The sequence below is a fragment of the Microcebus murinus genome, chromosome 3, assembly GCF_040939455.1.
Source record: "Microcebus murinus isolate Inina chromosome 3, M.murinus_Inina_mat1.0, whole genome shotgun sequence".
In the NCBI taxonomy this organism is placed as follows: domain Eukaryota; kingdom Metazoa; phylum Chordata; class Mammalia; order Primates; family Cheirogaleidae; genus Microcebus; species Microcebus murinus.
The window spans coordinates 45,763,093-45,785,075 of NC_134106.1; the positions used below are offsets into that span (position 1 = coordinate 45,763,093).

At 34.6% G+C, this 21,983-nt stretch overlaps 2 protein-coding genes across 5 annotated transcripts in view; one reads left to right on the top strand and one right to left on the bottom strand.

Annotated features, from left to right (window-relative positions):
* Positions 1-19,924, top strand: part of CFAP36 (cilia and flagella associated protein 36) — a 37,864-nt gene extending 17,940 nt beyond the window's left edge. Inside the window, exons 5-10 of the mRNA XM_012777832.2 lie at positions 2,944-3,031; positions 4,828-4,879; positions 6,589-6,691; positions 11,842-11,981; positions 12,178-12,324; positions 12,840-19,924. Of these exons, the coding sequence (XP_012633286.1) occupies positions 2,944-3,031; positions 4,828-4,879; positions 6,589-6,691; positions 11,842-11,981; positions 12,178-12,324; positions 12,840-12,941 (632 nt within the window). The 3' untranslated portion in view covers positions 12,942-19,924. The remainder of the gene's footprint in view (positions 1-2,943; positions 3,032-4,827; positions 4,880-6,588; positions 6,692-11,841; positions 11,982-12,177; positions 12,325-12,839) is intronic.
* PPP4R3B (protein phosphatase 4 regulatory subunit 3B) overlaps positions 15,376-21,983 on the bottom strand; it is a 66,221-nt gene continuing 59,613 nt past the window's right edge. For all 4 annotated transcript variants that reach the window (XM_076000790.1, XM_076000788.1, XM_076000787.1 and 1 more), the window contains one exon: positions 15,376-17,022. In XM_076000790.1, coding sequence (XP_075856905.1) covers positions 16,927-17,022 — 96 coding nt within the window. In that variant the 3' untranslated portion in view covers positions 15,376-16,926. The remainder of the gene's footprint in view (positions 17,023-21,983) is intronic.

Sequence of the window (21,983 nt, forward strand, 5' to 3'; positions counted from 1 at the left end):
TCTAGTGGTCAGAGTTATAGTTACTGTTGAGAGAAGGTGACTACCCTTCTCCTGGCTTATCATTAAGACATTTGTAGGAGACAGTGGTTCTTAAGCCTTAGCAAGCATTGGAAACAGTTGGAGGGCTTGTTGAAATGCATATGGCTGCCTCCCAGTTTCTGATTTAGTAGGTCTGGGGTAGGACTTGATAATTTGCATTTTTAATAAGTTTCCAGGTGATGCTGAAGCTACTGGTCCTGGGACCACACTGAGACCCACTGTTCTAGGGCAGTGGCAGATACCATCGCACTAGAACAGTGCTGTCATATTGGTGTAAATAAGTTTGGAAAATAGTTTCTTTGTCTTTTTACTATGGTTTGCTCTATAAAATTCTTTCCTCTGAATTTTCCAGAAACTATGCTTTATTCTGACCTGTGTGGTAGAGAATTTTAATAATTATTTTAGTAAATATTTTTGAGGGGATCAGTTTTGATAAAAGAAAGAAACAGTGAACTTGACATTGGCATTCTAGTTTCCAATTTGGAATTTCACTGGAAACTTATTGAGATTTTAATAAAAAGGGAATAAATACATATAGCTTGTATTATCTGGATACTTCAGGCTGCCAGTAACAGAACACCCCAATGAAAATGGCCTAAGCAATTTGAAATCATCATCTCACAGAACAAGAAGTCCAGGGTAAGGGAGGGAAAGAAGATAGGTTTGCGGTTAACTTAGTGGCTCAGTGATATCAAAGACCCTGGCACTTTTCCTCTTTATACTCTTCCATTCTCAGGATCTTCTTTTATGATTGTACTCTGGCTGCATGGAAAGCAGATGTAACAATGTCTCATGAAGCAAAGGGATGTTTCCTCCTGTACATCTCTTTTTGTTAGCAAGATAGCAATTTCATGGAAGCCCTGTAGGAGTTTTCTCCTCAGGTCCTATTGATCAGGATTGGGGTTATTTGCCTTTCTAAAACCATCTGGCAATGAAATCTCATCTGGAAATGAGATCATTATGATTGGATTAAACCAACCATGAGTCACTCTCCTGGGGTTGGGGAGGGCCCTGCCTCTAAGTAGTTAGCTGCCTGATAACTGCACAAAACCTGGCTTATGTTAGCAAGGGAGGAGGAGGGGAATGATGTGGAATAATGGCTATTGTCACACCACAGTGTGGGACAGTTTGCTTACATTTAAGCATAAACTAATACTTAATGTTTGCTATAGAATTTTTAATACACGTATTTAAGACTGTTGCTTAACTTAGATCCAGGATGAGTACCTTAGATCAATGTAGATTATACTGATAACTACAGATTGTTTGAAAATTGTCTTTGTAGTAAGGAAAATTTGAAGGCTGTCTGGATTCTTGGTTGTATCTTATCAAAGGATTTCAGAAAAATGAAAATCAGAGCATTATTTTGATGGTTTTAAAGTACTTCCTACTGTAATTATTCTTCCTGTAATAGTTTTAATTTTCCTTAGAAAGATTATTAGGGGAATAATAATTTTGTATATATATATTTTTTTCTTCAAGATGGTATCTTGAAATTTTGTATATTTTGATTGAGCAAAAAGGCACTTAAGATTAATTGGACGTATAGATGTCAGTTTTCTGGTGGTGATATTGTACTGCTATAGTTTTGTAAGATGTTACCACTGGGGTAACTTGGTAAAAGGTTTGTGGCATCTTATTGTATCATTTCTTACAACTGCATGTGAATTTACAGTTATCTCAAATGTTTAATTTTTAAAAGCACATTTAAACATCAAGGGGATTAGAATAATGCAGCTACTTTAGAGCAGATCCAAAATCCTATAGTCATATATGGATAAAGAAATGGAAGATAAAAATTAAGAGACATTTTGCTAATGTTGTAGAATGTAATAATATAGATACGAACAGAACACTTATTGCCACTCTACCTGCTTCTCAGGAAGATATAAGTAATAAAGTAAATTAAGCTAACATTTTAAATTACTTGCCATGAATTTTTATTTTCTTGGGCTGAAGTTGGTACTGGCCTAGTTTATAGTTATGAGACCAATACCGGAACAGAAACTGCAAGAGCAAAGATTGTTTTATTCATCTTTATATCCCTCCAAGGTGCTTAGTACTGTGCTTTTATTGCATATAGTAAGCAGGCCCTTTTCAATAGCATTTGTTGTAGTAAGAATGAAGAGTAGTAAATGCTGTTTCAATTAACAAAATTATATTTTGTTTTGTAAAGTCTTCCCATTTAAGGGACACCTTTGAGAGCATGGTTTTATTACTAACCTTAGCTTAATGATTTCCATGGTATATCCTCAGACACTGTATGATTATGGAAGAGAATAGCTTATATCAATTAATTTGTGCTGCCATATATCATTGTTATAATTTTTAATAGCCAATACAAATAATTACTAAGAGATATTTCTAGGTAAAGTTATGGCATTTTTGGTGGGGATAATTCTATAAAATGAGAAAAGGTTAAAAAGATGATAGTTCAAAAAATAATAGCTTGGAATGTTTTTAAAAGTGATCTTAAGGCCGGGCGCTGTGGCTCACGCCTGTAATCCTAGCTCTTGGGAGGCCGAGGCGGGCGGATTGCTCAAGGTCAGGAGTTCAAAACCAGCCTGAGCAAGAGCGAGACCCCGTCTCTACTATAAATAGAAAGAAATTAATTGGCCAACTAATATATATATAAAAAATTAGCCGGGCATGGTGGCGCATGCCTGTAGTCCTAGCTACCCGGGAGGCTGAGGCAGAAGGATCACTCGAGCCCAGGAGTTTGAGGTTGCTGTGAGCTAGGCTGACGCCATGGCACTCACTCTAGCCTGGGCAACAAAGCGAGACTCTGTCTCAAAAAAAAAAAAAAAAAAGTGATCTTAAGCTAATTGGTACTTGATGAACAGTGAGAAATAACTATTTTTGGTTGAGTTGATATTCTTTCATGTGGTCTTTGATTTTAAACAGGTGTGTTACCTGACTGCTTAACAGATGGTTCTGATGTGGTCAGTGACCTTGAACAGGAAGAGATGAAAATCCTGAGGGAAGTTCTTAGGTACCCTTCTTATTTTTTAATTGAACAATTAGTAGTATTATAATATCTGTACCTATGTTTTTTATCCAGAAAATATTATGAACTAATAAAATAGCTAAATTCTCTACTGAAAACCATCAGAATGATTTGTCATTTAATTTTATGTTTTAAAACTTTTATTTTTTAAGGCTAGTAAAGCAATTTATCATTTTATAACTATGTATATATTTCTTAATGGGTAGAAAAAATTATTTTCAGATGACTCATACCAGATAATCTCAAATGAGAGGGTCTTTTCCCACCCCTATCATAGGAATAGGAAAGTAGCCACCAATGGGAAAAAGTTGCAGTAGACCCGGCCTGATCCCTAGAGAAGGCTGGAGTGACTTGAGCTAAGCAGCATACTCCATGGCTTCTGGTTCTCAGTATTGAAGAGGCTGATTCTAGGTCTCTCACAGTAGGAGGCTAGACATCCAGACTCCACAGATAGAGTAGCTGACTGGGTGACAGTGACCTGCAAGGGAGGGAGGACAGCAAGAGGCATCTATCCCAGACGAGTATTTTGCTGGTTAGATGGTTTCCCACTTAGATGATTCTCAGTCAGATGCCTGGCATGGAGCTTGCAGCCCACTATTGGGGCCTACACAGAACTAGGAAAGGTTAGTGGACATTAATTTTTTTCATTGGGCCTGTCGTGCCCTGACTTCTATGGGAGTCTTGGAAGGAAGGGGCAATTGCAACTCCTAGTTTTTAAATCTCCAGTGAGAATGTACTAGGTTTAGGGCAAAAAGACACTTGCAGTCACTATGTCACCTGTAGAATAGTCCAGGGCCTTTGGGCTTACCTCTCCAGCTGTACCACCATAAATGACCATCTTCTAGCATCCTGTAGTCCCTCTACTTATTCATCTTGTCCCACCTCCAAAGCAGAAGAGAGGATAGGAAGGATGGTGATTAGGAGGATGGGCCTAGTGGGAAACTATGGCAGGAGCTCCAGCACTTTAGTGGGTAATTTCAGGGGATTTGTGTGTTTATGGGAGGGAGGCAGATGTGGGGGTGAACTGAGCCCTTTTCTGCGAGATCCGCCTTTGGGCCGCAGAGGCACATGAGACAACACAGAATGCTTTGAGTTTATAGGTTTGAAAAGAGGTAAGGGTATTTGGTTCAGAGGACTGGCAAAGTTTTGACTTGGATTGGTTGCATTGGTTGATTGGTGGTCTGAAAACTGGTCAGCACTGTAGGTGTTATTTTCTAAGAGCTTTTGAGGGGGTATACTACTGTGTAAGCAGTAGAACTTAGTTATGAACATGTACAACAGTTGACCTTGGCTGTTTTCCTAAATCAGACTGTCGCAGTGAGCTGTTTACCAAAGTGGCTTTGGCACAGTGGCACCAGGAGTGCTTTATGATAGCTCAGATGTCACTGAAAAAAACTGGAATGAGGGGAGCAGTGGTGCTTATCAGGGAGAGGCATAACTGATCTCTCTAAAGGAAGATCAAAGTCTTCATAGGATTGCCTTTCAAATTTGAGTTTAGGATTTCAAATCTGTTGGGGTTTGATCAGCTGGGATGCATCCAAATTTCTAGAAGAAATGGGTAGACCTGTATTTCCTGTTGCTAACTATATCATGCTGTGTATGCCTACAAACATCCTTCCTATCCTTCCCATAACTAAGTTACTTTAGAGCAAGGCCTGATTATTTTCCATCTTGTGTCCAGAATGCCTTGCTTATATTGTAAGCTTAGGTTAGTATGTTGAATATTGTTCTTTAACTAAAAAGGAAAATTTACTTTTCTACCTTATTTTTGTATATTTCAGAAAATCGAAAGAGGAATATGACCAGGAAGAAGAAAGGAAGAGAAAAAAACAGGTGCTTGCAGAACATATAACAGAATTGCTATTATATCTCTTATTAAGTTTATACCTAATTTCTGCTGTTAAAGTTTAAGCTTATATGGAAATACACCTGAGAGTATTCATATTTTCCTGGCAAGTTCTAAGCATTTATATTTAACTTTTTATATTTTTAACATAGAAAGTATATACTATCTTATAAGAATGTATGCTTTGTTTGAAAGAAAATTACTTTCTTCATAACTTTATTCACTTTATAATTCATCCAGCAAACTACCTTTTAAGTTTCATGATAGAGGCCAAGATTATTAATTCAAAAACTGCAATACCATTCTGATTTTGGGAGCTTCCTTATAAAAATTCTCCTAAATGTTATGAATGAAAGAAGATTAAGGAAAACCTTTTACTTTCCCATTCTCCTTGACTACTTTACTAGTTGAAACAGCAACTACAACTACCAGAGGTGCCCTGTAGGCTTTAATATTATCAGCTTAAAGCTGGATGATCAGTAACATATTCCCTGGCATACTGTTCTTCCATTAACAGCCATTTCCATAAACTGCCTAATCTTGCCTAGGGATAAATTAAACATGTATCTGGCTGAGATGAGGGAAATTAGTATTTATTGCTTCCTCTCCCCTTTTCTAGCTGCCTCTCCATGTTTTCCCAATCTCCCTGAAGGGAAAGAGAAACCTAATATAAACTCTCAATCACTTGAGAGTCATCTTCCCTTTTCCCCCACACTGAATTACTATGATACATGCTTGTATCATTTCACTATCTTTGAAAAACCTATTTTACTCCAAGGTACCCAATGAAGAGCAGAAGGAGGAGAGATGTTTTAAGATTAAGAGGTGATTTAGTATCTTTGAGTAAGTAATTTTTTAGTAAATGGAGGTGAAGTTCTTAGCTATTAATAAGGATTTTTAAATATAAGGGTATAGAACAAAAACCAATTCAAAACTACTACAGAAGACATTAGTATTAACTCTCTGATTTAGATGTAAACTATCTGAGGTTTTTTGAATTAATATGTTTTAGGGGCATACAATTGTTTATTTTTTTTGAGATTGTTATGAAAAATTTCAAACATACGGAAGTAGAGATGGTAATAATACTGAATCCCCATGTGTCCATCACGCAGTATATAGGAGCTTATGGTTTAGATATCCACGAATTGCCTAATAAGTACATGTGATTGGATTTTCCTGTTTCTAAGGAAAAATGAATTAACAGCAGCTTACTTATTTCCAGGATTTAAATGATTTCTTTGCTTTATACTATTCCATTTTAAAAATGGAAATAAAGCAATTTGTGACTATTCTAAGCATTTTGTAGTAGTGGTATATGTATTATTTTAAGTAGAAAAACACTTTATAATTCAGTGGTTTTATTTCTGTTAGAGAATATCAGTTTCTTGCTCAAGGTCACATGAATAGTAAGGGTGGAGCCTGGGTTTTAACCCAGTTCTTCCTAAATCCCAAGCCCTAACCATCTTAATTACCCTTAGCACTTCATGGTTTGAAATGAAATGTTTACTTAACTCACAAACTAGGAGATGTAAAATGGTAGCAATGTCTTAAAAACTTTGGAAGTAGAATTCTTCATTATCTTGTCAGTAGACAATAATTTTCTAAAAAATGTCTTTGGATTTTTTAAGGTGGTAGATTAGTCAAAATTAATCTAAATTGTGTTTTTTAAAAATTGTATTATGGAATCCTGAAGTTATCAGAGGCTAAAACAGAAGAGCCCACAGTGCATAATAGTGAAGCTACAAAACTGAGTAATTCCCAAGGAGGTGGTGAACATTTTGCATACCCACCCTCAGGTAAGGTTGAGGTGCGCTGAACTTTCTCTAATAATATGAATTGTAAACATTGGATAGACTGTGTTACTTTCTCACACATATTTAACCTTCAGAAACCCTGGAAGGGAGTATTGAATGGCTTTGGTATTTAAAATTTGTAAATTTAGTTAAAAGAATTCCAGGTAAGAGACATTCAGCTGAAAGATGGGGTGCGGTCCCCAAATTTCCAAGTAAATGCTGGAACCCAGAGCAGTGAGCAAAACTCCTTGATAGATCCACCAGCCTTTGTGCCATGGCTACAGCATACAAGATAAGTTCATATAACATTTGATATTCTTTTCCTTGCTCACAGTTATATGTCATTTGTGAATGAGAAGCTGGACTTGGAAAGATAATAGTAAATTCCTTTCCTAATGAATTAAAGCATAACTAGAAAATAAGATATAGCCAGTTTGTCCAAATATTTAGTCAGAAATTGTATCTTTGAAACCACAATTGATTGATGAGAATCTTTGTAGGAAATGTTAGTGGATGAACTTGTTCAATATGGAGCAAATCCAGCCCCAATGTGCTCTGATTTCCTGTATAAGAAAACAAGTGTTCCTGAAACAGAAATGAATCATGGTCATGATTTCAGTTCATTTTATCATGGATTCCCTTGGTTTTGAATAAATATCCTTTTCTCAATTAAAAAAAAATCTGCGAGGTAAATATAATCCTTACTTTTTTTTTATCCTTTTGAAAAAAGAAATTCAAGAAAGCTGAGTGATTTGTCCAAGATCATTGAGCTCTTAAATGGTGAAATTGTTATTTACCTTGGTCTTCTGACTCTAAATATTGCGTTCTTCTACACTTTAGAAGAACTTCTATAATTGAGAGACGTTTGATGTTTACCTATTAATTTTTTATGTAAGTTGAGGAGCAACTTTATTTTTTAAATACTTAATTTTTTTTAGAGTAGTTTTAGGTTCACTCTAAAATAGAGCAGAAAATACAGAGATTTCCCATATAGTTTCAGCCTCCACCCATGCATAGCCACTCCCATTATCATGGTAAATTTGTTACATTGGTGAGCTTACATTGACACAACATTACCACCCAAAGATTATATTAGGGTTCACTCTTGGTGTGTTGTACATTCTGTGGGTTTGGAAAATGTATAATGACATGTCTTCATGATTATAGTATCATACAGAGTAATTTCACTGCCTTAAAAATCCTCTGTTCTCTGCCTGTTACCCATCCCTCCTCCTAATTCCTGGCAACCACTCATCTTTTTACTGTCACATAGTTTTGCCTTTTCCAGAATGTCATATAATTGGAATCATGCAGTATATAGCCTTTTTAGATTGGCTTCTTTCAGTTAATAATATGCATTTAAGGTTTCTCCATGTCTTGTCATGGCTTGGTAGCTCATTTCTTTTTAGCACTGAACAATATTCCATTGTCTAGATGTGCCACAGTTTGTTTATTCATTCATTTGCTGAGGAACATCTTGTTTGCTTCCAAGTTTTGTCAATAATAAAGTGCTATAAATATCCCTGTGCAGGTTTTGTGTGGATATAAGTTTTCAATTCCTTTCGGTAAATACCAAGGACATAAATTTTCAACTCCTTTGGATAAATACGATATTGCTATATCATATGGTATGAGTATGTCTGATTTTGTAAGAAACTGCCAAACTATCTTCAAAGTGGCTGAACTATTTTGCATTCCCACCAACCATGAATGAGAATTTCTGTTACTCCACATCCTTGTCAGCATTTGGTGGTGTCAGTGTTCCAGATTTTGACCATTCTAATGGGTGTGTAGTGGTATCTCGTTGTTTTATTTGCATTTTCCTGATGGCATATGCTGTGGAGCATCTTTTCATATGCTTATTTGTCATCTGTTCATTGGTGATGTGTCTGTGAAAGTCTTTGACTCATTATTTTAATTGAGTTGTTTCTTTTCTTATTGTTGAGTTTTAAGAATTCTTTGTATATTTTAGATAACAGTCCTTTATCAGATTTTCTTATGAAAATATTTTCTTCCAGTCTGTAGCTTGTCTTTTCATTCTCTTGATATTGTCTGTGTAAGGTATTGCTTTGGAAGAGCAGAAGTTTTAAGTTTTAATGAAGTTCAGCTTATTATTTCTTTCATAGGTTGTGACTTTGGTGTTGTATCTAATAAGTCATCACCACACTCAAGGTCATCTAGGTTTTCTCCTATGTTCTAGGATTTTTATAGTTTTATATTTTATATTTAGGTCTTTGATCTATTTTGAATTAATTTTTGTGAAGGATGTAAATTCTGTGTCCAGATTAATTTTTTTTTTTTTTACATGTGGGTGTCCAGTTGGGTTTTTCTAGTACCATTTCTTGAAAAGATTATCTTTTCCCTATTGTATTATTGCCTTTGCTCTTTTGCCAAAGATCAATTGACTGTTTTTATATGGGTTTATTTCTAGGCTCTCTGTTCTGTTCCATTGATCTGTTTGTCCATTCTTTTGCCAATTTTACTACATTCTCTTAATTACTGTAGGGATTGCAGAATCTTTAGCTCAAGTTGGAAAAAAACTGATATGTTGACACTATTGAATCTTCCTATCCATAAACATGGAATATCTCTCCATTTATTTAGTTCTTTGATTCTTTCATTAGACTTTTGTAGTTTTCCTCATATAAATCTTGTGCATGTTTTGTTAGATTTTTATATCTATTTCATTTTTGGGATGCTTTACTGATACTGTGCTTTTAATTTCAAATTCCATTTGTTCATTACTAGTATAAAAAAAGTGATTTACTTTTGTATATTAACCTTGTATCCTGTTACCTTGCTATATAATCACTTATTAGTTCCACTTTTTTGTTGATTCTTTTGGATTTTCTACATAGACAATCATATCTTCTACAAATAAAGACAAGTTTTATTTTTTCCCAGTGTAGCTTTTATTTCCTTTTCTTGTCTTACTGGATTATGTAGGACTTCTAGTATGATTTGAATCAGAATGGTGAGGGGACATTCTTGCCTTGTTCTTGATCTTAGTGGGAAAGCTTCTAGCATATTACCATTAAGTATGGTGTTAGTTGTAGTTTTTTCGTAGATATTTTTTATCAAGTTGAGGAAGTTCCCCTCTATTCCTAGTTTACTGAGAGTACCCATTGATTTTAAGGAACTATATTCTTAGTTGACAAAATAATGGGGGCATATGGAACCAGAGGCAGGTTTATGAAGTCTTGCTTCTTTCTTCCTAGGAAGTCTAACCATTTCTTTCTTTTCTTTTTCATGTTCTGCAGATTGTAAGTAGAAATCACCTCATTGGAATTATATCTGTGAAGCTCATGCTTTAGATTTCTGTACTCTGTTTCAACTTGCTGACCCAAATTTAGCTTTCTGTTTTATACTGACCTAAGTATATATACTGTTTAAATCTTGTGTCTGATGTAATTTTAATAAATGTACTTTGTCTAGTTCCTTATCTATTAAGTGAAAACTTGATCTCCAACCACATATAATTATGTACATTAATGGCAGATAATTTCAAAAGTAATGATTTTAATTTTCAAAACTTTTTTTCAAAATAATGGGCATATCTGGTATTTCCATTACTCCATACAAAGTGATGGAAACTGATTATGAAGACTTAATTTTGGAAGCATCATAAAGATGTTAAACCTCCTGTCTTGTCCCTTTGCCTCCTGTCTTTCCCTGGTTGCTGCTAGCAATGGATAGCATATGTTCTCAGATTGATGCTAAGAGTTGCCAGACATGAGATGATCTTTCTTTAGGGTTTCTGGCTTTCTGATCTTCTTTTCCTAGAAATCAGAGAAGCTAAGTATTTTGGTTTCACGTACTTTCCTCTCTAGGTCTGAGAGTACACAGTATGTTCATAATTAACCAACTCAAAGCAAGAACTGTCCAGAATAAGTAGCAGAGTTGAATTTAAGTGCTTATATGTATAGTTACCTTCCTCCTTGGGAATAAATTGAACTGTCCCTTCTCTGGCCCTGTGGTTTTATATTTGGGAATTAAGCCTACCTCTGCTAAAGTCACCATCAGTAAGAATGGCAGTGTTTTAACTCTCTGTGCATATTATGACCGATTTGTTTAGGTCCATCTTTATTTCTGTTTCAGTTAGTGCTTTAGCTCCCTGTCTAGGTTAGTTTGGAGTGTTGGCTCCAGCTCATCTCTTCCATGGAGATTTCCCTTACCGTCCCAGGGCCTGTAGTGTTTTTCTTGCTCCAGCCTCCCCGGCACTGCAGTCAGTCCACTCACTGCATGCTGGAGCAGTGGTCTGTTGTCAAGTTTCTTGCACAGGCAAATTCTGTTTCCAGTTTTAGTATGTATGCTGGCACGATTTTTAATCATTTAGAGACGTGTACTGTTGTCTTCCGTCATGCTTTTAGTTCTTAGTATCATTGTAATGTAAGTCTTTGCTTGTCTCACTGTGCTTTCTTTCATAGCCCATGTACCTACACTGAAAATGTTTTATATTTAAAAAAAGCATTTTATAATAAAACGTGGCTCAGAGGAGCAATTAGAATGTTAATTCTATCTCTTGGCACAGTCACCAAATAATTGGACAGTAATGAGTGTTCATGTTTATACGTGCCTCCAAATTCTGCTTGCTTTAGAAATCTTTACATTTTTTTTAATGCATTGGCGGGTTTATAGTTATCTTCAACACATAAGTACAAACAAAAATTATCGGTATTACTGGCACTTGAAATACAAAAAATTGTACTACCTAATTGTTCTGAAAATATATGGTGATTTACAGTTTCTACCTGCAAGCAAAAGTTTGGAAACCGATTACATTATTAGTAAAGGTTTAGTGTACTGTTTATTTGGCTTATGTGGCAACATTGATTACATTATAGTGTAATTCTAATCTTTAGACGAGAATTATGTCTTTTGTAGCTATAGTACTATATGAACAGGAGCTTGGTACTTGTTGAAATGTCATTATTCATAAGGTGAGAAACTGTAGTTCAAGGTCCTTGAGGACAGAGACCATGTTTATCATTCTTATCCACTGCCTGGCACAATGTAGGCATTGAATATATGCTGATGGAATGAATATGAGGAAAAACAAATATTATTAACATTAGCTCATTTTGGTGAACCTAGCCTGATACTTAATATTTCTTATAATATTCTAATTAGTCTCATTGTCTAATTATTGCCAGAAGTTAAAGTGCATTTTGCCAATCAGTCAATGCAAGACTTGGCAAGAAAGGTGGAATTATTGCCTGAAACTTCTTCCCTCTCACAAAAAGGCCTGAAGATTCCTGGCTTAGAACATTCAAGCATTGAAGGACCAATAGCAGTAAGTAAAAAGATATCACTTTTTAAGAACTATGAGCAAAATGGCAAGGTACTAGGAACAAACAATGTAAACAGCCATATACCTGGCTTTTGTTATGATCTTGAACTCAAATTTCTAATTGAATCAGTCAGTGGGTATCTGTGCCACTTACTATGTGGACTTGAATTTAAAAAGTTCCTTCTCTTATTTGACCCAGAATTTATCAGCACTTGGAACAGAAGAGCTTCGGCAACGAGAACACTATCTCAAGCAGAAGAGAGATAAGTTGATGTCCATGAGAAAGGATATGAGGACTAAGCAGAAACAAAACATGGAACAGAAAGGAAAACCTGGGGAGGGAGAGGTATGGCTAGTCTTAATATGTCAAAATCTGCAAATCTAGAGGTGGAATTCTCAAAATCAAAATATGTGCAAGAAAGCTTCTGATGAATTTTGCTTGTAGCTCCATTTATAGTAACCACCCTGCTAGTGCAGTAGCTGCTGAGTGCTTTCTAGGAAGCGAGCTAGTTTTGATGAGGATTTTGTGAGGCAGAAATAATAGCAGTTTCATTATACATTTTTTCTAAAGGTGTTTCTTCACTTGCCCTCCTACAAATGTATAAGGGTCAATGGTCTTTTATGTGCCCCCTAAAGTGTTCAAAATGTTTCATCATAAAGCAGCATCAGTACCCCAGGCACCATCTCCAAGAGGCTTCCCCAAGAAGTCTGATTTTACAAAGAAGAGATTTAGGAAACTTAATGTGTGTCTAGCTTCCTGTTAATGCCCTTAATCTTTGTTCATTTGAGGCAATATGGTGGGAATTTTATACAAATGAACCCATTTTATGCTGTAGCCAATTTTTGTTTTTCTTTTTAAAGGAAATGACAGAGAAACCAGAAATGACAGCAGAGGAGAAGCAAACATTACTAAAGAGGAGATTGCTTGCAGAGAAACTTAAAGAAGAAGTTATTAATAAGTAATAATTTAAAAAAATTTAGCAAAACAGAAATTCAAATTTTCTTAAAAATAAATTATTTAACCCTTACATGGAGCCTTTTAGTTTCAAACAAATACTTGATTTTATAAATGCAAATATAAACTCATTATTTTAAACATTTAATGTAAAGGTTGGTAGTGAAGACAGCTACTTATACTTACCAGTTTAATACAAATTTCTGGAGACAGGGTATAGAAACTGGTTGATTGTACATTTCATTCATTCAAACTTGTTTACCTACCGTTTGTGACAGGCATCGTGCTAAGCACTAAGGATACAGCAGTCAGCTGGAGAGGCAGGGTCACTGCCTTCATGGAGCTAGTGAACAAGGCCCAAAGAGCAGTGATAGAAAGGAAAAATGCAGAGTGCTATATGATCAGGGCTGATATTCAAGCTGAATGAAAGGGTAATTGCAGGGAGAAGAGGAAAGGAACAATTCAGGTCCTGCAGCAGGAGAGAATAAATACATATTGAGAAACTGGAGAATATACAGAATGAGTAGAGGGCTAGCATGTGAAATTGGAGATTGGTGGGGTACTGATTGTACAAAACCTTGTAGGGAACATGAAGATTTTAAATGTTATAATATCGGCAGTAGCAAGTCACTGGAAGTTTTAAAACAGGGAAGTTATATGATCAAAATTTTCATTTTTATTGCTGTATGGAGACTAGTGTGCCAGTAGTTGCGGTTGTACCAGGTCTGAAGCAGTCTAATCAAGAGTAGATAATCTCGGGCACTAGTAAGATGGATTTTACATTTACTACTTTAGACTTATATTTGAGGCAGGAGCAAACAGGACTTAGAAAATAGATGTGGGGGATGTTGAAAATACTCAACTACCCACTCTTTCTAGAAAAGCTATTGTTAAAACAAAGAACAATTGATCCAGCCTATTGAAGGCAGTGCTACCATTGGGTGTAGGTCTTTTGTATAAGTGACCCTGGAATAGTTTTCTATCGCCTGTTTAAAGAGAAACCAGAATAATAGGAGTGAGACCTTTCTTTCAGGAACTTCCAGTGTTTTGATATCCCACATCCACCCTATTCTAATTATAAGATGACAGAGGTTTAATTTATAATTCTATTTTATCTCCTTAAATCTAAAATGACATAGTTTTAAAAAGGGATACCAAAATTTTTTAATTTGCTCATTTCAGTTATAGTTCCAACCTTTAACCTGCAGAAAAACCAGTATTCTACATTTGTTACATTTTCATCAATAAATGGGTAAGAGGAAAAGTTAGTGATTAAAACACAGAGATCTGTTTCACGTAACTTTTTATTAAAAAATAGACTTTATATTGGATACATGTTCACAGATACCATTTTAAGAGGACCTAAGGCATACAAATGTGGGCTTTGGCTGGCTTCACAGAGTGAAGATAAAGATATAAAACCCCAGATCTGCGTGAGGGTAGTCATTACAGTAGCTAACATGGAATCTTCATAGTTATTTTTTCAAGGAATATTTAAAGTCTTATTTTCATATTGTTGTGGGTAAGCTTATGTACCATGAAAACTGTTTACCTGTATTTCAAGAAAACATTCATTTCTGCTTTAAGAAAAGTTTCCTGGCTGGGCCCAGTGGCTCATGCCTGTAATCCTAGCACTTTGGGTTTGGGAGGCTGAGGAGGAAAGATTGCTTGAGGCCAGGAGTTCCAGACTAGTCTGAGCAAGAGCGAGACTCCCTCTCTACAAAAAATAGAAAAAGGTGTGGGCACAGGAGCTACTTGGGAGGCTGAGGCAGGAGGATCACTTGAGTCTAGGAATTTGAGGTTGAGTGAGTTACGATGCCACTGCACTCTAGCCTGGGTCACAGAGATCCTGTCTCAAAAAAAAAAGTTTAAGATTTATGGCAGTTTTTCAGAAAGAAAAATTAAAGGAAGTCTTTATAAGACACAAAGGAAATATTCCTACTGGACCTTGAAGTTATTTAAAAGAGTCAAGAGTAAATAGGGAAATGTTTTACACCTGGGCTTCTTATATAATAAGAAGAAATTTAGTAAGAGTTAAGAGAGAAGGATCTTGATAAAACTTGCTTGAACGTAAGTGTATTAATATGGTAACTTTACTGGTCTTGGTTTAAAATATCCTGAGTCACTTGCCTTATGAGGTGGAAGGTCTTTTTTATTATATGTATACCTTTAATCAAAGAGGTGAGAAAAGCTCCATGCTGTGATCCTCTGGTGCTGAGATTTGCCCAAGTCTCACGTTCTATAACTAGTCAGTGATATTTAAAGTGCAGTTGACCCTCATTTGTTTAGAATTCTTTCATTCTGACTGAGGTATAAACTAGTGGTTTATAAAAAATATCTGTGGATCATTTTATTGGCTTTTATAAAATATTGTAAAATGGACATGTAGTATGTCAAAATGTAGTTAATTTATATTTACAACAAACCAAACACAAGCATCAATCATGGAATTACAGGGTCACATTTTAATTCCTGAATTTTACAGTTCAGCATTAATATCACCACATGTATACAAATGGTGTAAAACAAGTACAGTGGTATTTTTAATACAAAATAAACATCTGTTTTATGGAAAAACTATACTTCATATCTACACAGACAGCCCATCTTTTCCAAACAATAGCCAAAATTAAAATTAACTACAAAATCTCCAAAACAGGGAAACTGCTTCAATTTAAGCTACTCCAGGAAAAATGGACCCATAACACATTACAAGGGTGATCTAAAGATTGTAGCTGGAATTACTAATTTTTTTTCCCAATCCATTAAATTGTTGTTTGGGGACATTTTTCTCACTTCAGCATGATCTCAGATCATAGATGAGCAAACTAACATTAAAATATTTACAGTTAACTTGCTGTTCTAAAAATAAAAACTTTGAACTGCCTCAATTTATGTTTTAAATTCATTTACGTACATGGAATGTGCTTTTACTCTTTTTTAAAAAGCAGCTTTCATATATATTACACCCTTGTTTATGGAAAAGCTTCACTTACTGCATGCTGACTTTGACTTAAGTTACTTAAGTAACTTCTTGGATCAAAATGGCTTCTAGATATTAAATGCCACTTAATTCAGCACTTCTTCATTAGTCTTTATAAATTACACTTTAAAACTTGCCTGCAGCTCTGGAGAGAGAGACAACTTTACTAACAAAGCAGAAAGTGACTTCAAAGTATCTTCCACAAAAGATTGTATTGGTAGGTGGCTGAAAGCATTTTGTTCTATCCATTCCCGTTTCTAATAAAATCATTTTGGAATACTACTGTACTGATTCTTGGCCTCTGTTATCGCTAAAAGTGCTGAATTTTACATTATATTAACAAAACTGTCCATTTTGAATCCAGCTTGTTCTCATCAAAATACATACAGAAAATTCCTGGTGTCAAAAACTCAACATGTGCTGTAATACAGGGTGTACTTCCTTCCAACTATTTAAAAGGCTGAATTTCTGTTAAATCTCTAAAGAAATGGTCCCAACAGTTTAACTTCATTTTTTATCATAGCTGAATTTGTTTTCCATAAAAATTTCTTTTAAAAAGAGGCAACTGATTAAAACAACATGGCCAGCACCATTATAACAAGTAATGTTATTGGGTTTGCAACTGAAGTTTTATAATTGTTTCTAGATTGGATACCCCCGTGGAACAACCCTGCATTAATATTATCAACCTTTCCCCTCCCCCAAACCGTCCCAAAACCTGACCTGAGACTTTCCTTGCTGAGAAGCTCTCTCCCAGGTTCTGGTTACTAACTTTTTTTTTGGACAGCCTTGAAAGGCAAACCCCTTAATTACTAGCAAGCAATCAAGTTCCTGGGAAGCCTGTTTTTTTACAGAACTAAACTCTCCTGGCTGACATACCGAGTGTCTTTTGCTACTCCTTGTATATTTATAAATTCAAGTGAGAAAGCGTTCTGATTCAGATTTTCAGCTCATTGAACAGTTGCAGCATTTTGGTAAGACCACATGTTGAGGGTCCCCCAATAAATATTTTATGAGCCAAGACGAGGTCTTTTTCTGGGGGATGTTTCTTCTTCTTCATCTTCCTCCTCATCATCTGGATAATCCACTAAGCCAACCAAACTTCCCTATTGAAGAATTGAAAAAAATAATTTTTTAAAAATATATGTAACATAGTATAATGAGTCACTTTTAAAGATATCAGAAATCATTTTTCTAAATCATATCTGAAATTAACACATTCAAATTTGATAAAGGAACTATTTGAAATCATGAACATTTACTAAGTAACTGGTGGCACTCTCAGTAACCCTCAACTTTTCTATTTGGTTCTTGGACTTCAATGATACCTCATAACTCAATTCAGCAAAATTTTACTGTGGGAAAATTTCTTTTTTCATATAGTAGGACTAACAAAGAATCACAACATTTGGAAGCTGTAAAGGATCTTGGAGATGAACTAGTTCATTTGTCTAATTTTACTCTAGAGAAGATAACAGCCAGTCAATGACAAGAAGTCTCTCTTGTAGTCTGTTCACCATATGTTTTGAAGAACAGTATAAATGGCTGAATGTAATAAACACATGAAATGGTTCCTGAAAACTAATGACTAAAAAATTTATGGCTACCTCTCTATAACCAAAAGAAAAATAAGGATGACATAATTCAGCGTTTTGGCCTTTTATGAGTAATAGACCCCTTTGAAAATCCTATTAAAGCTCTGAGGACTTTCTAGAAAATTACCCATGTTCACAGTAGTCCATTCATTTTTAACAAATCCTATAAAAATTTACACACATACTCTATTGGTTAAGAGGGCTACTATAAACACTATTTAGTTCAAACCCTTCAGACCTCTAGGTCCTAGAGTCTAGGGGATGAATATATACAACTGAAGTAACTCATACTTCACATCTTAAGTTGTTTCATACCCAACCAACCCAGTTATCTGGCATTAACATTTTACCAGAATGTAACCAAAACATTGTAATATTAGTCAACTAAAAAAGGCCTCTAATTGACTAGACACAGTTATCAAAGAGTCTATGAACTAAATAAAACTTACATACTTGTGTGAGAATCCTCTTTTCTCAACTTAATCGTACATGTTTTTACAAGTCTGGATATACAAGAGGCAGTATGGCTAAATTGTTAAGAATACATTGATTACAGTCTGTCAATGCCACCAGTTTTTATCTAAGAGACTCGGGGCAAGTGATTTAATGTCTCTCTGGCTAGTTTTTTCATCTGTGCACTTGCATAGTAGTATTAGAACTCACTGAACTATTTTGAAAATTTAACTGAAAACAAAACATGTAAAGCACATTGGAACAGTGCGTAGTACATAGTGAGTATTCAGTAAGTGCTATTAGCTGCTATTACTATTATCGTTATTTCTGTTATTTGGTTTTGAAGTCAAAGTAATTGGAAGAGGGGAAAGAAGAAATAATTCTAGTATAAAAAAGCACAAATCTGATATTCATAAAGATGACAGCAAGTTACTAAGAAGTGTCAGTTATGCTTAGAATTATATATCATAATGTACAAACATTTTGGTCTCCAATGGTTAACACTTAAAATGATTTTTTTGCTTAAGATTGTCTGAAAAACTCAGCTATACAATTTTGAATTTTATTATGTATGTGTATTTATTGTGTACACACGCATATGTACACAAACTAATATACATTTAAAAAATGTTTACAGTAAAAACAATAAAAATGCAAAATGTGAAATGTTGAAAGTAAAAAGGCCTGTAATCCAGAGATGCACCCTGTGAAGGAGGCAAATTCATCAGATTGCAATTTTTACACCCACTCTTATACAATCATGCTCACTTAAAAAAATACATTATAGAAAGCTTTCAATGTTAGTACATAAAGTTCTATTTTATTCTTTTAAACTCTCATATTCACGGTATAAATGTCACCATATACTTAAATTCCCTGTTGGACATTTGCGTTTTCACAGGGTACTCTTTAAATAATTTGTTTATGGATGAGATATATTACATTGTTAGGGATTTTTGCATTTGTATTGGTAAGTAAAATTCTAGAGTTTTTTCTTTATAGTGCTAGTATTTTTAAAGCACTATATTTGTATAATTAGAGGAGAGCTCACAATGACTAAAGTTGTTGGAAGACTGATAAATGCATTTACTTCCACTGTCTTCTGAAACTTCACTAAAATGAAAGTAAAGAAATTTTTAAAAGTATATACCAACAAAGAAACAGGAGAGGAGAAAATAGCTGACGAAAGCTAAGAAGGTATTTCTGGAAAAGAAAAATCAGAAGCAAAGTAAATCATATAACAGGAGGAAGCCAAGAACTAAGTATCTGCAGAGAGATACAGGAATGAGGAACTGATTTGTCTTAAAGAACCCCAGAAAGGACACAATACTGGGGAAAGCAGGTTAAATTAGTTAAATTAGTACAGCAGATAACTGGGTCATTGATTCTATGCTCATCCCGTACAACAGCCAGTAGATTCCTGTTCCTCCACCACCACCAAGTGTAGAAAAAAATGTAATCTATACAGAAAATGACTCTTTAAAAAGAATGAACTTTATAGAGAATATAATGAACTCTACAGAGAGAAGGACTCTACACTTCCAGAACTTTAGGCACAGTAAATGACAAGGGTAAGGCAAGGCTGAAAATAGAAGAATAAACTTAAATTGTGCTTACTGAGCAGAGACACCCCTACCCCCAACAGTAATCTTTCCTATGCAGGCTCTCAGAACATCAACAGCCAAGCTTATACTTTCTAGGTAGGTGACTACTGACTAGCTATGTCAGTAAAAATCAGGCTTCATAGCAAGAGTTGGGGGGACTACAGATAACTAACATTTCAAAAAAGTAAGGCCCTGCTCTAAGTCCATACAATAAAATCACCATTTTAAAGTGTACAATTTTTACATACCATAAACTCCATCCTTTTAAGGTATACAATTCAAAGATTTTAGTATATTCACAAAGTTGTGCAACTATCACCAGTAATTCCAGAACATTTGCATCATTCCACACACCCCCCCCAAAAAAAAGTCCCCAGACCCATTATCAGTACTTCATTCCTTTTTATGGCCAAATAATATCCATTTATCCATTGTTTGAATATACCACATTTTGTTTGTTTATGCATTCACCAGCCGATTAACATTTAGATAGCTCCTACTTTTTGGCTATTATGAACAATGCTGCATTAACATTCATGTACAAATTTTAGAATGGACATATAATTTTGGTTTTCTTGAGTACATAGCTAGGAGTAGAATTGCTCCTATTGGGTCCTATGGTAACTATGTTTAACTTTCTGGGGACCTGCCAGACTGTATTCCAAATGCTATACCATTTTACATCCTCACTAGCAATGTGTGTGGGTTGCAATTTCTCTATATCCTTGCCAACACGTGTTTTTGTCTATTATTTTTATTATAGTTATCTTAGAGGGTAAGAAGTGGTATCTTATTATGGTTTTGACTTGTATTTCCCTAATTGACTAAAGATGCTGAACATCTTTTCATGGGCTTATATGAGCCACTTACATATCTTCTTTGGAGAAATGTCTACTTAAATCCTTTGCCCTATTTCAAAACTAGGTCATCACGTTGAGGTATAAGAGTTCTTTATATATTCTAGATACTGATTCCTTATCAGATATGTAATTTGCAAATATTTTCTCCCATTTTCTAGGCTGTCTTTTCACTTTATGGTAGTGTCCTTTGAAGCACAAAAGTTTTTAATTTTGATGAAATCCAATTTATTTTTCTTTTGTCACTTGCGTTTTTGATGTCACATCTAAGAAATCATTGCTTAATCCAAAGTCATGGAGATTCATGCCTTTTTTTTGTTAAACAGTTTTGTACTTTTAAGTTTTTCATTTAGTCTTTTTATCCATTTTGAGTTGAGTTTTGTACATGGTATGAAATAGGAGTCTAACTTTATTCTTTGCATGTGACAAGTTGTATCCAGTTGTAACATCATTTGTTGAAAAGTTTATTCTTTCCCCATTAAATTGTTTGGCCCCCTTGTTAAAATCTGCCTTATTTTTTAATATGAAAGAAAATCCAAGGATCACCAGGTACTTGAGTAAAATTTACAATATGAAAGAAGGGATCAAAACAAATGACAATCAACAACTTCTGTAGAGACAATGAAACTTTTTCCTGAAACAAACCAAAGAAATAAGTGGAGTTTACGTTAAGGAAGGATGTTTCAATATCCCAAAGTAAGGAAACTATATTTTATAATTATATATATGTTATATATGTAATATATAATTCATATTAACAAATCAAAGGAGATGAAATTCAAAAGTCGTCCTTTACTCAATGAAATAACAGATCTTACTGAAACATGACTTTAAAAAGTTTTTAAAATCATCAGCAAAAATGATAGTTTATGTATCTTCTTTCTGATTTATATAATTTAATCTCTTTATTTCACCTAACTGCATTGGCCAATAACCCCAGAACAATGGTTAAATAATAGCTGTAACAGTGGCATCCTGTCTTGTTCCTGACTTAGAGGGAATGTTTCTAATAAATATTTCTTAAGCTTTTGATATCATACACATAATATCATGTTAAGAAATTATCCATTTATTCCTACTTTATTGAGCATTTATATTTGGAAATATTTATCAAAATTATAACTGCATGGTTTATATGGAAACACCCGTGTGTGTGAAATAATGTCTGTAGGTCACATTGCAGCAATGATTATAAAAGCTGGAAACAACTTTAATACCCATCAGTAGGGTTAATTATAAATTAAGGTATATCCACACTTTGAATCCTACACACGAAATTTTTAAATGTCCTGCTATGGAGAGCTCACCTAAGTAAATATGTTCCTTGAAAAAGCAAGATGCTGGTTTCTCTACTGTGTAACTGTGGCAAAAGTAGTGTTTATTTTTAGCTAATGGCATCTTATTCTGATTTTATAAATATTTTTCCTTATGGGAAATATGCATGTTTTATAAATATACAATTAAAGAAATATTTTGCATTTTTATAGCATTCATATCTTTAAAAAAGTCTTTAATTTCATTAGTACATAATGTCTTGCAAGCCTTCGACTAGAGCAAT